This window comes from Ovis canadensis, chromosome 1 (genome assembly GCF_042477335.2).
Source record: "Ovis canadensis isolate MfBH-ARS-UI-01 breed Bighorn chromosome 1, ARS-UI_OviCan_v2, whole genome shotgun sequence".
Taxonomy (NCBI): Eukaryota; Metazoa; Chordata; class Mammalia; order Artiodactyla; family Bovidae; genus Ovis; species Ovis canadensis.
The window spans coordinates 205,192,068-205,207,922 of record NC_091245.1 but is presented as its reverse complement, the minus strand read 5'-3'; the positions used below and the strand labels follow the sequence as shown (position 1 = coordinate 205,207,922).

The 15,855-nt window shown below is 41.7% G+C and overlaps 1 protein-coding gene across 1 annotated transcript in view; it reads right to left on the bottom strand.

Annotated features, from left to right (window-relative positions):
- The window catches only part of C1H3orf70 (chromosome 1 C3orf70 homolog), a 116,120-nt gene extending 101,805 nt beyond the window's left edge, over positions 1 to 14,315 (bottom strand). The window contains exon 1 of the mRNA XM_069558768.1: positions 13,860 to 14,315. Coding sequence (XP_069414869.1) covers positions 13,860 to 14,055 — 196 coding nt within the window. The 5' untranslated portion in view covers positions 14,056 to 14,315. The remainder of the gene's footprint in view (positions 1 to 13,859) is intronic.
- Positions 14,316 to 15,855: the final 1,540 nt, after the last annotated feature.

Here is a 15,855-nt window from a genome sequence, read left to right as displayed (position 1 = left end):
CAGCAATCACACTTCTTGGTATTTATTTACACAAAGGAGTTGAAAACTTACATTCACGCGGAAACCTGCACACAGATGTTAATGGCAGCTCTCTTCGTAACTGCCGAACATTAGAAGCAACCGAGATGTCCTTTAGTAGATGAACGAAGAAACTGTAGTGTGTAAGACCCCAGATAGCCGAAACAATCTTGAGAAAGAACAAAGCTGGCGGCACCATGCTTCCTGGCTTCAAACTGTACTTCATTCTTGGTGATGATTCTTTCAGATTTGATGTCAAAAGCAAAAATAAGGTGGGAACACGTCAAACTAAAAAGCTTATGCAGAGGAAAGGGAACCATCAACAAAATGAAAAAGTAACCTTCCCAGTGGGAGAAAATACCTACAAATCATATAACTGATTATGGGTTAATATCCAAAACATATAAGGAACTCGCTAAATTCAATAGCCAAAATGATCTGGTTTAAAAATGGGCGAACAATCTGAACAGACCTTTTTCCAAAGAAGACATACAGAAGGTCAGCACACACATGAAAAGGAGCTCAACATCACTAATCATCAGGGAAATGCAAGTCAGAACAAAAATGAGATATCACCTCACACCTGCTAGAACAGCTGTTATTAAAAAACACCCAAGAAATAACAAGAAATAAGCGCTGGTGAGGCTGTGGAGAAAAGGGAACCACTGTGTGCTGTTGGTGGGGATGCAAACTGGTGCAGCTGCTATGGAAAACAGTATGAACGTCTCTCAAAAAATTAAACACAGAACTACATATGATCCGGCAACTCCAGCTCCAGGTGTGTATTTGAAGAAAATGAAAATGCTGATTTGGAAAGACATACGCATCCCCCTGTTCACTGCCGCATTATTTACAACTGCCAAGACACTGAAATAATCTAAGTGTCCACCAGCAGATGAGCTGATAAAGAAAATGTGCTACATGTGTGGAATATTATTCAGTCATAAAAAAGACTGAAAGCTTGCCATTTGTGACAACATAGATGGACCTTGAAGGCACGACAGTAAGTTGATATAAATCAAACAGAAGAAGACAAATACCATATAGTCTCACTTACACGTGGATTAAAAGAAAAACAAACCTGAAAACTCACAGGTAGGGGAAACAGATTGGTGGTTGCCAGAAGCATGGTGATGAGAGAATGGGGCAAAATGAGTGAAGATGATCAAAATGGCCAAATTTCAGTTATAAAATAAACTACCATTAAGGATGCATGAGTGCCAAGTTGTTTCAGTCATATCCAACTCTGCGACCCTATAGACCATAGCCCACCAGGCTCCTGTGTCCATGGAATTCTCCAGGCAAGAATACTGGAGGGGGTTGCCATGCCCTCCTCCAGGGGATCTTCCCAACCCAGAGATCAAACCCACATCTTCTATGTCTCCTGCATTGGCAGGTGGGTTCTTTACCATTAGCACCACCTGATAATTGGGAATAGTTGCTTCAGTTATTTTAACTATAATAATAGTTAATAATACTCTACTGTATATTTTCAAGTTGCTACCAGAGTACATCTTAAATTAAAAGTTCTCAGCATGGGAAAAAAATCTGTAACTATGTATGGTGATGGATGTTAACTAGACTTACTGCGATGATCATTTCACTGTATACACAAATATTGAATCACTATGCGAAGAATTGATGCTTTTGAACTGTGGTGTTGGAGAAGACTCTTGAGAGTCCCTTGGACTGCAAGGAGATCCAACCAGTCCATTCTAAAGGAGATCAGCCCTGGGTGTTCTTTGGAAGGAATGATGCTAAAGCTGAAACTCCAGGACTTTGTCCACCTCATGCGAAGAGTTGACTCATTGGAAAAGACTCTGATGCTGGGAGGGATGGGGGGCAGGAGGAAAAGGGGATGACAGAGGATGAGATGGCTGGATGGCATCACGGACTCGATGGACGTGAGTTTGAGTGAACTCCGGGAGTTGGTGATGGACAGGGAGGCCTGGCGTGCTGCGGTTCACGGCGTCGCAAAGAGTCGGACACGACTGAGCGACTGAACTGAACTGATGCCGTACCCCTGAAACAAATGTCAGTTATACCTCAATTTACTTTTGTAAAATAATAATTAAATTAAAAAACTGTGGTATGTCCAGGTGATGGAATATTATTCAGCACTAATAAGAAATGAGCTACCAAGCCATGAAAAGACGTGGAGAAATGCACATTAATAAGTGAAAGAAGTCAGTCTGAAAAGACTATACACTGTATGATTCCAACTATACGACATTCTGGAGAAGATAAAACAATGGAGACAATGAAAAAAATCAGTGGTTTCCAAGGGGCGGGGTGAAACAGTGCACAGGGTATTTTTAGACCAGTGAAAACACTCTGTATGATATTATAAATGATGCACGTATGTCATTATTATCCATATTCATAGAATGTACAATACCTAGAGTGAAGCCTAAGGTAAACTGTGGACTCTAGATGATTATGATGTGTCCGTATAGGTTCATCCTAGGTTAAAAAAATGTACAACTCTGATAAATAATAATAGACAAGGCTATGCACATGTCGGGGCAAAATACACAGGAAAGCTCCCTAAATGCCTCTTGATTTTGCTGTAAACCTAAAACTGCTCTCAAAAAAGTCTTAAAAATTAAAGACACTTCACCAAAGAGGATATGCAAATGGTGAATAAGCATACCAATGTTAACTATCAGGTAGATGCAAATTAAAATCAAAATGAGTGATTAGTACACATCTATCAGATCACTGAAATAAAAACAGGAGCACCACCAGACACTGACAGGAAATGCGGTGGAGAAACTGGATCACTCATACATTGCTGGCAGGAATGGAAAATGGCACGGTAACCACAGAAAACAGTTTAGCAGTTTCTTAAAAACTGAATGTGCAACCTCCACATAACCAAGCACTTGTGCTTCTGGGCATTTATTTCAGAAAAATGAAGGCTTTTGTTCACACAGTAAACCATACACAAAGGTTTACAGAAGGCTTATTTATAATAACTAAAAACTAGAAACAACCCAGGTGTCCTTCAGTGGGTGAATGGGTCAACAAACCATGGTACATGTACAGCATGGAACACTACTTAGCCATCAAAAGGAACGAGCTATCGGTATACCCAACAAACAGAATGAATCGCCAGAGCTATTACGCAGTGTGAAAAAAGCCAACCCCCAAAGGTTACATAACATATGATCTATTTATATAACATCCTGGAAGTGACAAAATTAAAGAAACAGAGAAGAGATTAGTAATTGGCAGGGATTAATTAGGGCTGGTGCAGAAGGGAAAGTGAGTATGGCTATGAAGAGGCAACATGAGGTATCCTTGCAATGCTGAAACTGTTCCTGAACCTATATGTATCAATGACAATTTCCTGGTTGAGATATCATACTACAGTTCTGTGAAACGCTACCACTGGGAAACTGGATACAGAATATGTGGGATCTCTGTATTATTTCTCACAACTATATGCGAACCTACAAATTATCTCAAAATTAAAAGTTTAATTTAAAAAAAGATGAAAAAAGTATACCTGAAATTGATTCAGATCAGAAATAAATGAACCCAACTGATATCATGACCATACAGAAAAAAATTAACTCAAGAAACTTTCGAACAGAGTGTTCTGACTACATACATCCTTCCCAGGATATATTCTATCTTGAACTTTAAGTCATCAATTTGTCATTGGTAGTGAAACCAATATAATAATTCCTAGTTTATGGGTAGCTGAAAATAGAAGAAATGAGTAAATATTATGATATGATGGAAACCAGGGTTTTTACCCACAGAGAAGGCGGGCACAACTAAATGGGGAAAGATGAAGGAGACACACACTTTCTAAGTTTGTCCACTGAAAGTAATGTGTAGTAGCATCCCAGCAGAAATAAGCACATTAAAAACCCAGATAATGGTTTCCATACCATTCTTCACTGAGAGGAACATAGGTTTCTTGGAAAAATGATTCATTTCTGGCCTGGGGTGAGGAAATTACTAGGTAAGTCTGGAATATCTTGTTTCAGAAAGCAGTAAAGTAAAATGATAGAGACATGTCAAAAGGTCACAAAGCCATCTTGAAGAAGCTCTCATTGCCCAAATGTAGGACAATTTGAGCATCAAAAAAAAAAAAATATGATGCTTGTCATATTACCTAAAAAAGAAGAGATACAAAGAAATCTCTTCAAATGCCATCAAATGTTAGGAATGACAGAATTAGAATATCACTATCAACACACTGTAATAAGTGATTCACACAGTCTCCCCAGTCAATACTAAAATCAATGGGTTAAAGTTTATTGGGGAACAGGATATTCATTCAGTGTCAAAGTATCACTCCACAGTTACTTTTTCTTACTAAGTGATTAAAATAACTCTACAAAGAAGTAACAAAGAAGAAACAATATATCTATACTGATAGATATGGCAGTCGTCACCCTACGTAAGGAGAACACAAGGACCTATGTCTCCTCCTATTATGCTAAGCAAGGGATACAATAGCACAAATTTAATAACTAGGCAAAAATGTTCAACCTGAATCTAATAAGGCAAATGTAAAACACGGGATATACTACAGACAGTTAATCTGGACTCTTCAAAAACTTCAACAACACCCAAAAAAGTATGATTATTCTAGAATGTTTAAAGGGGAGACTGAAGTGATACAATAATGAAGTGTGATGCATGAATGTTTTTATTCCACTAATTTTATTTATTTCACTTGTTAAACCATTTTACTGAGGTATGACTGACACAGAAAAAGCTGTACAGATTTAATACATAAAATGTGATGAGTGCAGAGGTAAGTATACCCCTGTGTAACCATCACCACAGTCTATGCCATTAAAATATCCATGTGATATATGAATCTTGATAGGCTCTCGAAAAGTCAGCTACAAAGTTAATATTTTGACAGTTAAGGAAACTGTATGTTAGATGGTGTTGCTGAATTCATGTTACTGTCTTAGGCGTGATTAGTACTGTGGTTTCATAGGAAAATGAGAGGCATGCTGACATATTTAGGTGAAATGTCATGTCAGCAACTTATTTTTAAATGGCTTAAGAAAAAAAGCACATGTATGTGCATATGTGTGTGTGTGCAGACAGAAGGAAAAAACAAATGAATCTAACAGACACAAAATACCGCAATTATTACACAAAATACCAAATTATTACAAAACTCTTTTAGTGTTTTCATTTCACTAAAGGTCTGTTTAAATGAGATACAAAGGAAGAAATAACATTCTATATCACACCAAGAATCAATAAGCACTAGGGAGGTTAAAAATTTGTCCTGAACGGACTTTTTCAGGGCACTGTGCAGATACAGCTGGAGAGATTTACTGTAGCTGCTGACCAGGTCAGACATTGCACGTTTTTGGTAGTGTGCTTACAGAATACTGCTAAATATCAGAATATTGAAGAACAAACCAACAATAAGAACAAAGGAAACACAAAACAAAAATTCTATGAATTTTAGTAAAGTAACTTGCAAAAACAATTAAATCTACTTTGTCCACCATTCTAGCAGCCAGGACTCCTCCTAAAAAGCACAGTTTTATACACTTTTCAACCACTCCAAAAACCTTCACGTTGCATATAACTAGCACTTTGCTATTTTTCTACACAAAATCAATATTCCAAATGATAGCTAAGTATTGTTACAGGATAGCAATCATTAAAGTTAGTATGTGCAGCTTCACTTTAACAGCTTTATAATATTCTGATCCTTTGAAGCATATTAACCCATGTTTGATATAATACTTCTGTATTAACTGGTGTATCTAATTAACCAGAATTATTCATTGCTTAACAACGGTGGAAAATAGGATAGAGGAAGGGAGTGGAAGAGCACAAAACAAAATTCCAAGATAAAAAGTAGATAATTATCACAAAGTAGCTATTATGAAATAGACCTTTCCACAATGAGGACAACTGAAAAACTTGATTTCTAAAGGTCATACTACCCAAAATGTATGTTTTTACCGTCTGTGTTGTGGTGAAGTGTGTAACTGAACAAATGAGTATGATTACAAAGTGAATTTCAGATTAACCGGGATATTTCTGCAAGCAGGACATTTGTGCAAGGAGAAGCAGCTGGAGTTTGTGTTTTTGACATATCACCACTATGATAATATAACTATGTTATTATCCCCATATTAAAAATGATGAAACTGAAAGAGGGAAGTTAAGTAACTTCCCCCAAACCATGTAACTCATCAGTGGGCAGAGCCAGGATTCAAACACAAAGCCCAACTACAGAGCCTGTCCCTGGGACGACTATACTATCTACTATTTCCATCGCTTGTTTTGAGGAGGGGCTGATGCTGAACACCTGCACTAAGTACTCTGCTTTTGTCATTTAATCTTCACAACAACCCTGTGAAGTAGGATTTTTATTCCTGTTTTTCAGAAGAGAACACTGAAGCTGAGAAGGGTTGAGTAACCTATCCGAAGCTATCCTGCCAATGCATGGAAGAACCAGGACTGAACTCAAGTGTGTCTGACTCCACAGCCCTCACTCTTTCTACGACCACACTCTGACCTCACATTTTATATATAAAACACTTTATTTTTCAAGAAAGCATATCTTCTTCTAGATAACTGTTAGGTTAAACATATGTCCCTGTGTTTATTTGGAATTAATAACCCTTAATTTCTCCGAAGATATTCTTTCTTGTGAATTAATGAGGCTCCACGCCATGAGAGGATAAACTTAAACTGAGGGTGTTATAATGCAGGAATAATCATAAAAAGGTCCTCAAAAGCTACTTGGTTGAAACCTTTTAAAGTTCATCAAGCTTGGAAACCAGTAATAATTAATGGTACACATGCAAAGCTCACCAAAAGAGGCCTGCACTAGTTAAGGATCATCTGAAGATATGACTGAACCTTCATATTAAACAAATACATCATTAAATATCTTTTATTTAACTTTTCATTTTGTACTGGAGTATAGCCAATTAACAATGTTGTGATGGTTTCAGGTGAACAGCAAATGACTCAGCCATATGTATATACATGTATCCGTTCTCTCCCAAACCCCCTTCCCATTCAGGCTGCCACATAAAATTCAGCAGAGTTCCCTGTGCTATACACTAGGTCCCTGTTGGTTATCCATTTAAAATATAGCTGTGTGCACATGTAGATCCCAAACTCCATTAAATGCTTTTTAAAAGCATAGTTGTAAAGTTTGCAACCACTCCAAAAAGTTCATATTGCATATAATTGCCCTCCTCTTAAAATAAGAAAACCATTCTTATTTTTACTTATTTATTTAAATCCTCCTTGTTCCAAAGAGAATCTGAAGTAGCTGAAATCCTCCTCACTGTACCTTGAGCAGAACCAAGAAACCCAGAGCCTGGCTACCAGCTGCTCTGTGAGATTCGAATACACTGACCACATGTGGCCAGGGCTACTTCGTGGGACCTCCAGCAAGTTTCCACCTAAAACATGAGGATAATAACAATAATTGCTTCACAAGGCTGTTGTGAAGTGTAAATGAGCTAGCACATGCATAAAGCTACAATAGTGCCTACATATAAACAAGTGTGCTGCTATCTATTATCGAAACACCACTTAGATGGAAAAACACCTATGAGCTTTCTCCATCTCTGGATAAAAGATTTGAGGAAACTCAGATACTGACTTCACCTCTGCACTGGCTAACACCTGAATCCTCTTCCTCTAACTACCAGACATGGAAAGAGGCCTCATTAGAAGAAAAAAGCTCCAGCCGACTCCTCCATCTAATCCAACTACCACTCCCTTTTTTGCCAGCTTTCACTGTCAGACATCTCAAATATATTTTCTGTAGCTTCTGTTACTGATATGCCTGAGCTGTCCTTTGGGAAAACCAGCTGGCATTACCCCAGGGAAGTCAGAACTTGATTTGGGGGGTTGAGTAGAAGCAGGAAAATAGAACAAATAGAGTAATGCAAAAACCATAATGCTAATACACTAGCTAGTGGACAGAACTATACTTGCCCCAAGGTCCTGATAGTTAAATCCTCTAATCAGCTTTCTTTCCCTATAGGACATATAAAAATAGGAGGCCAAATTATATCCAAACACTTGCTGAGATAGTCCAGTCACAGGACCAGACATTTAAGCCTCTAGGCAGTGCCACCTTCCCTGAAGAGTCCTGGGAAAAAACACTTCCAAATTTGGCCTCTCCTACTCCCATTTTTCTGTAATTCGATGCTGCCCATCCACCTTCTGCTTTAACAGTCTTTCTTTAGATATGTTAATACCATCTATTAGACTACATCAAGTCCCACTGCTGCTTTCAACCTGAAAGACACATCTTTTAAGATGTCTTCTGCAGAAAACTGAGCTCACCTATTGTGGGATTTTATTAAGCCAATAAAGCTGAGTTCTGCTGGTGGTACAGACATCACATCACATACATGACCCCACCTCTACCTATCCATCCTCCGCCCCTCACCTCCAACACCCTCTCTCATCACTTTCTCTTTGATAGTTCTTAACTTGGATTTCACTCCCCACCATATTCAGGGATCTCTTTACAGTTCCCATTCTTCTGTACTTCACTATGGCAATTGATACAATTTGCCACTTATTTCTTAAAAACTTTCCCCATCACTGGTTTTAATAAAGCCAGAAAACTGCTGATTTTGCTCATTAAACTGCTCTAGAGTACCTGTAGTGATTAAGACTCCAGGTCTAAGAATGAGACAGACAAGACTTCAAATCCAGGTTCTATTCTTACCAGCTACATGCCCACGGGAAAGTTACTTGACTTCTTTAAGCATTTCTCCTCCACTATAGAATGGACATAATAACATAATTGGTTATTGAATGCTTAGCATAATCAGCTTACTCTGGCACAAAGTAAACCACTCAATAAATATTAACTACTATCTTTGTCTCCTAATTCTCTTGTCCTGGTATTTTATTCCCTTTCTACCTTGAAGAATTCATGATCGCAAATGGCTATGCTATAATCAAGTATACTCCTTTTAAGTTATTGTTGCAAAACTAAACCTTTCATCCTCTTCTTCAGTAATTACAAAAAAAAAAAATCACTATTTCTAGTTTCCCCAATATCTAAGAAATAACCTGCTAAAACGGATTTCATCTTCATATTCTTTCTTAAAGCACTCCTTTCCCTTGGCCTCTGTAATACCATGCTTTCCGGATTGTTTCTTCTTTGGCCATCTTCTTAGACTCAGTTGCCAGCTCATCCTCCTGTAACTGGCCTCTAAATGTTAAGTGTTCTAAAGGCAAAGCCTAAAGGGTTTCTTCATTTCTCATACCATAAGCTCTCCATTGGCAATCTCCTGCTTCATCATGGCTACAACCCAATCTATAAAGAAGTTAATGATTTCCATATTACCTCCAGTGCAGACTTTCCCAAGTTCTATATCCTCTATATCCAAATGCCTACTGACATCACCATGCAACGACAAGGCGACATAAACTCAATAGATACAAAACTGGATTCATGGTCTTTGTGGATTCATGATTCCACGATCATCCAAACCTAGTTCTTCTCCAGTATTCGATTAGCAAATGAACAGCATCACCATCCATCCAAGCTGCATAAGGCAAAATTCTAGAATCCATCCTTTATAACTATCCTCTTCCTCCCCTTCCAAATCTAATCTGTTCTTATTTCCATTAAATAGACATTGTTGCATGAATTTCAACCTACTTTTTTTTAACAGTAATATGAAAATATTCTCCCATGCCGATTTCATTCCCCCACTACTTATTTCACCATTATAATGCCAAGGTCTCTAGCAACTGGAACTTCCCCAATGTCCAGTTCATCCCTCCCTAACACCTCAACAATCAAATTTCTTATTTCTTCTAACACTCTATCTACTCCAGTCACCAAAAAAGCTACTTTACAATATCTAAATATGATTTATTGTTTACCATCCCTCTTCCCTAGCCAAGCCACGTCTTTTCCTCTCTCAAAACTCTTCTTGGAATCCTTCATTTGTTAAATCAACCCAATATCGTTCCTTAAAAAAAAATAAAGGTTCAGATTCAGGGCCATAGTTCAATCAGCCGAATAATCTATCTCTGACAGAGACATCAACAGAACATATCCAGTTTTCATCACAGACACAGTCCTCAAAATCGATTACCCAAATATACTATTTCCTTTACATCCAGCACTGCATCTGTCAACATATACCCAGTCTGTGTCTTTCAGGAACAGGTATGTACTTGCAGCCTTTTCTCCTTCATAACGTTATAAATTTCACAAATTTAACATCAACCATATAAAACTGAATTTCCTTTATTTGTTCCGAATTTCCTCTCTCAAGCATCTCAAGGTAGTCTTCCTGGTTTCATATTTACCAGTTTGGTGAACAAGTTGATCATTTTTCATTCATACCATTTGTGATTTTAAAGGAATGCAAAAATAAATATAGGATGAATCACACCCTTACACTCATGATCCAGCTATATTCATAGCTGTATTCCTAGTTTCCATAATAATGTCTCATAAAGAGAAGGTGCTCAATGCATGTTCACCAAAATTAAAAGAATTTTATTTAGGACTGATGTTGTGTTCATGCATTCCAAAAGAAGTAGAACTTCTCAAATATATTAACTCTGCTTCTCTTAAAGAAAAATAATATTGGGGCTTAAAAAGGGTAGAAAGAATTGATGCCTCATATAGGTGAGGAGAGTGAACAGGGCAGCTGGCTGCTCTGAATGAACTGAAGCTATTCTTGGATGTGATCCCCAAACCACCAGCAGCAGAGGAAGCATGGAATCCCAGAAGGCTGCCAAAGACTGAAGAGAGCAAATAAATTCAGGCTTGGTTTTAAAAAAAAACAACAACAACTGCGAATGGTCCAGTATACTCAATGTCAGTCCTTTCTAAATGCAGATTATTTAAAAAGTAGCTACTAATCGCTTTAAAAAGAAAATGTTAAGCATTTGTGGAATCAACCTGCATTACACTCAACTAATTTTCTTAATTTTTTTTTACAAGAGTATGTTTACAGATAGACATCATATATCAAAAAGACATAAAAGTAGTATGTTGGGAGAATTTCAACAAAGTATCTGATCAGGTTCTCACTAAACCAATATAGATAAGATAAACAAAAGGGGGATAAAGGTTAATAAGGTGTGTGTGTGTGTATGCTCAGTCACTTAGTCATGTCCAACTCTTTGCAACCCCACAAGGACTGTAGCCCACCAGACTCCTCTGTCCATGGAGTTTTCCAGGCAGGAATACTGGAGTGGGGTGCCATTTCCTACGCCAAATGATCTTCCGGACCACCCAGGGGTCGAACTCGCATTTCTTGGTCTCCTGCACTGGCAGGCAGATTATAGCTCAACCCCCTGGGAAGCCCAATTAGGTAGTGAGGTAACTGTTAAAATGATCATAGCAACAGAGTGCTCATTAATGAATTGTTATGAACCTGAAAGCCAGTTCAGGACTTTCATCTGTGGTCTTCTCCTGTTCAACAATTTTATCAATAAGGAAAGAGGAAAATATATGGAAGGGATAGATCTAAGTGATCTGTGAGTAGCCATATCCAAATATATATGTATAACTATGAGATAGGCAAGCGCTCTAACTTATGCCACAAATGTAAAACATACACACAAACAAAAAAGAGGCTTAATGGCTTAGTGCACAGCAAGCTTAGTTCAATCTGACAACGACAAGCTCAATACGATGCGGAAGAGAGAAAAGCTACGGTGATGCTAGCTGCAGTAGTAGCATATCAAACAGAGGCGATATCAGTCCTGCCTACTTTTGGACAGATCTTACCACAACTGGGATATGGTGTACCCTCCTAGGGGTCACTATCTTCATAGCATCATAACCATATCAGCATATGTTCAGAATAGAAAAACCAGGATGCTTAGGGGCCTGAACACCATTAAAGGAAAGGCAGAAAAGAATGGTGGTGGTTTAGTCACTCGGTCATGTCCGACTCTTGCTGCCCCATGGACTGCAGCCCACGAGGCTCCTCTGTACGTGGGATTTCTCAGGCAAGAATATGGGAGTGGGCAGCCATTTCCTTCTCCAGGGGATCTTCCTGACGCAGGGATCAGACCCTGGGATCGAATCCGCGTCTCCTGCACTGTCAGGAGGATTCGTTACCACTGAGCCACCTGGGAAGCCCATAGAAAGGAATGGAGATTTATAAATAGGACAAGACAATGCTTGAGAGGAAAACAATGGCTACCTTCATTCAGTCATTCAACAAATGTGAATTACAAACCTATTTCAGGCCAGATGCTGTGACTAGAGATAGGGTAGAAAAAAGTCTACATCATGTGTGTATCTGAAGAGTTGAAACAGGATCTAAAAAAGGTTAAGATTGTTATATATGATTTCATAAGGTAGAAACAGGAGGTGTAGGAAGAAATTCCAATGTAACTGATTTTAGCTCCATATAAGGAAGAGCATTTTTAAGAGTCAAAGCTGTCTAATGAAGGAAGAGAATGCCTGAGAAGACTGCAAGGTTCCCATCAGTAATGGTGTACTCAAAGGGGAGACTGCGGAAATGAGACAGGCACTCAACTGGACCATCTTTAGTGTTCCTCACAATTCACACTCTGACTCTTTTTATACTTCCACAGGAAATGGACCCACCGGAGTCGCCCTACTTGTGTACTCTAGCATCACAGGTTTCCCACAGTTGTTACTTTCAACTCTTCACCCTGTCCCCTACGGAAGCAATGCCACACAATTACGAATGGAGCTGAGAGCAACAAGAATAATGAGACATAGGACAAAACAGACCCAACAGTACACAGAATGCAAAGAATCAATACTGTTCAATGTGTCTTGCATTTATAAAAGAAACCTAAGAATTCTCTATCCCTTAAGTCATCAATTTAAAATATCTTATTATGTTCTATTAATATAAACAAGGATCTGTTATGTACTGCATCTCTTGTTGGGAGCCATTTTTTCTAACCAACGAAGAAAAAATAATTTTAAGATCACTTTGAGAATCTGCATCCTAAATAAGCACTCCAAACCCTCTATTATAAGGTTATGTGGAAACTAAGTTTAGAATACGTTTCTAAAAAGAAATAATTCATCAGATATAGCAGGGCAAATACCATAAACTAATAAAATAGTGAAATTCTGATTAAATGGCCACTTAAATATTTTAAAAATCACAGGCAGGATAGACGTAAGAGAAAAGGTCTAGACCATTTAGTTCTACAAATTACTTTAAGATCACTGAAGCGTACTTTCATTCTTTCATTTTTGCAATTTTAAAACAGTCTCCATAATGCACTGGCTTTATATGCTGGAACTGGGTATTCAAGGAGCTCACCCTTCCAAACTGTTAATATTAACTTCTTGGAAGCAGTCCCTCACTCTTCAGTGCTTTCTCAATCTGGATACAAGAAATGGGCTACGATTCCAAATCCAAGGGTTCTCTTTCTTCTAAATAGCAGCCCGTTAAGACAAAAGTGAAAAAAGAAAGAGGTGCACCTTTTAACCACCAGCCCTGAAAAAAGACTTCCCCTCCGGTGGTCGTCAACTCTGAAGGCTGTCTACCCTTTCTCCACACTCGCCTGGTCTTTTCGGTTGAAAAAGAAAACAGGGGGGAAAAATACACCCCAGTTTTCCTGGGACGGGGAGACCCCTTTTGTAGAAGTAGCTAAAAAGGTAGGTTTCCCACAGATTTCATCTCGTTGCCAAGGAAGCGCCGACCCGACTGGTCCGGCGCGAGGACAGTTCCCGCCGCCTGGACCCCACGGCGGCTCCGGCCTGCGGCAGGGCAGCCCCGGCCCAGCCAGGCGCCCCCCAGGCCGCACAGTCCCTGCTACGACCCCGGACGGCCCCGCGGGAGCCCTGGGGACCGCGGAGAAAGGCGAGGAGACGTGGCTCGACTTACAGTGACACCATCCGAGGTGACAGCACCAGTGCAGCTTGAAGCACTTGCCGTGGCTGTGCGTGGCACAGATGGAGAGCCCGTCGCACGGCTGGAAGTCGGGTCTGCGGGCGGCGCAACTCCGCGCCAGGGCCTGAGCCTCGTCCACTTTCTCGCTCTTCCAACCGCGCTCGGGCGCCGGCGCCGCGGCCGCACTCATTTCCTCTCCCTCCGCGGAGCCGAGACCCGGAGCTCGGGAGGAGCGGCGTCTGGACTGGCAGGAAGCCGAGGCGGGCGCGGCGCGGACCGGGAGTCAGGTCAGCGCTTGGAGGTGGCGGCAGCAGAGCTGGCGGCCGCGGGAGCGCAGCGGTCCCTGGGCTCGCAGAGGAGCCGCCCCGGGCGCTGCGACCGGGGGCTGGGCCTGCCGCCGCCGCCTTCCCTCCCTCCGCCGTGGCGCGCGCCGCGCCCCCACGTGCACACGCACGCGCACACACGCGCGCTAGCTTCGGCAGACGCCACGAGGCCCCCCGCCAGCCCCGCCTTCTCACACACGGCTGCTCACACACGCTCGGCGGCCCCGCTGCCGCCGCACACTCAGCCCCCGTAGGCTGGCCCCCACGGACGGAGGGCCGTTAGGAACACAGCCGCCTCGGAGGCTCGGTTTTCACACGCACGCCAGCTTCCACGCACGCTTCCCACACACACACACTCCCTCCGAAACACATGTTCACACTCCGCGGAGAGCTGTGCACGTTGAGGACCCGCCCGCCCGGACGCCCAGTGCGCTAGTCCCTGCGCAGGTGGGAGCGGGGTTTTCACACACGCACAGCCTTGCCCCACGCGCGGCCCACTTTGCCCTCGTACACACACACATACACACACACATCCCCAGAGTGTCGGGGCACATCGGCCCCTGGGGGCACGCACACGTGGACACAAGACACACGTGAGCTCCCCCGGGGCTGTCTCCCGCTCCCAGCGCGGCCCCTGGGGCACACATCCCTGGCCAAGGCCACCAGCCCGCGGGGCATGGCCTGTGTTACCCGCCCCTTCTCAGCCTGAGGCTGCAGCCCCACCTTGGTAAGCGGGAAAGTTACCAAGCTGGGTGCTGTGGGGTTGTGTATGTACCAGAGATGTATCTGTGATGCATGGGACTGGTATGTGGAATGTGTTACGTGTATATATTTGTTATGTGGATCAGATGTGTGCATGGCATGTGTGCGGTATGTATGATGCCTGTGACTGTAATGCGGACTGTGAAACGTGTGTACATGCGCATATGTGGCATGGATGCATACGACCAGTATGGAGAGTGAGTGGGGTGTTTCTGTGCGGTAGGGTGTATGTTCTGTATGTGGTAGTCAGTAGATGAGTTTCTGTGTAATCATGTGTATGTGGGGTGTGGTGGGCACAGTTGTTATGTAGGGTGTGTGTCTGTGGTATGTATATGGCGGTGTGGTGCATGTGACTGCTATATTGAGTGTACGTGCGTGGTATATATGGATGGATCTGGTTGTGTGTTATACATGTAGTTGTGGGCATACAAGCAAGACTCGTGTTTGCTGTGGACGCTGTGTGTGCCTTTGTGTATTAATGCCCACCCCGGCCAGCAGGTGTGACTGGCCCTGATGGCGGCTGCAGCTGTCCTCCGCACCCCCTAATCGGCTTGCCTTTTTTCCTCTTGGGGGCTAGTTGCTCCAAATGGATTTTCCATGCCAGGCTCTGCTGCTGAGAACTCACCCCTGGCAGGATTCAGTGAGGAGAAAACAAACCATTTGCTCCCAGGGAGAACGACTGGGAATTAGTGTTTCCCTGCAACAAGGCTACCAGCCTTGAACACAGAAAAGGAGGGGACCTCCTCTCGCTGTGTGCCAGATGTTTTTCAGAGCACAGGAAAATGCCTGTAATTGCCAAAGTTCAGGGAACAACAACGAAGCCTTTCAGTACAAATGATGTGTGGGAACATGTTTATGCTCAGGTCCACCTTCTCCATTACTTTATTCCTTTGCTGCTTTGCACT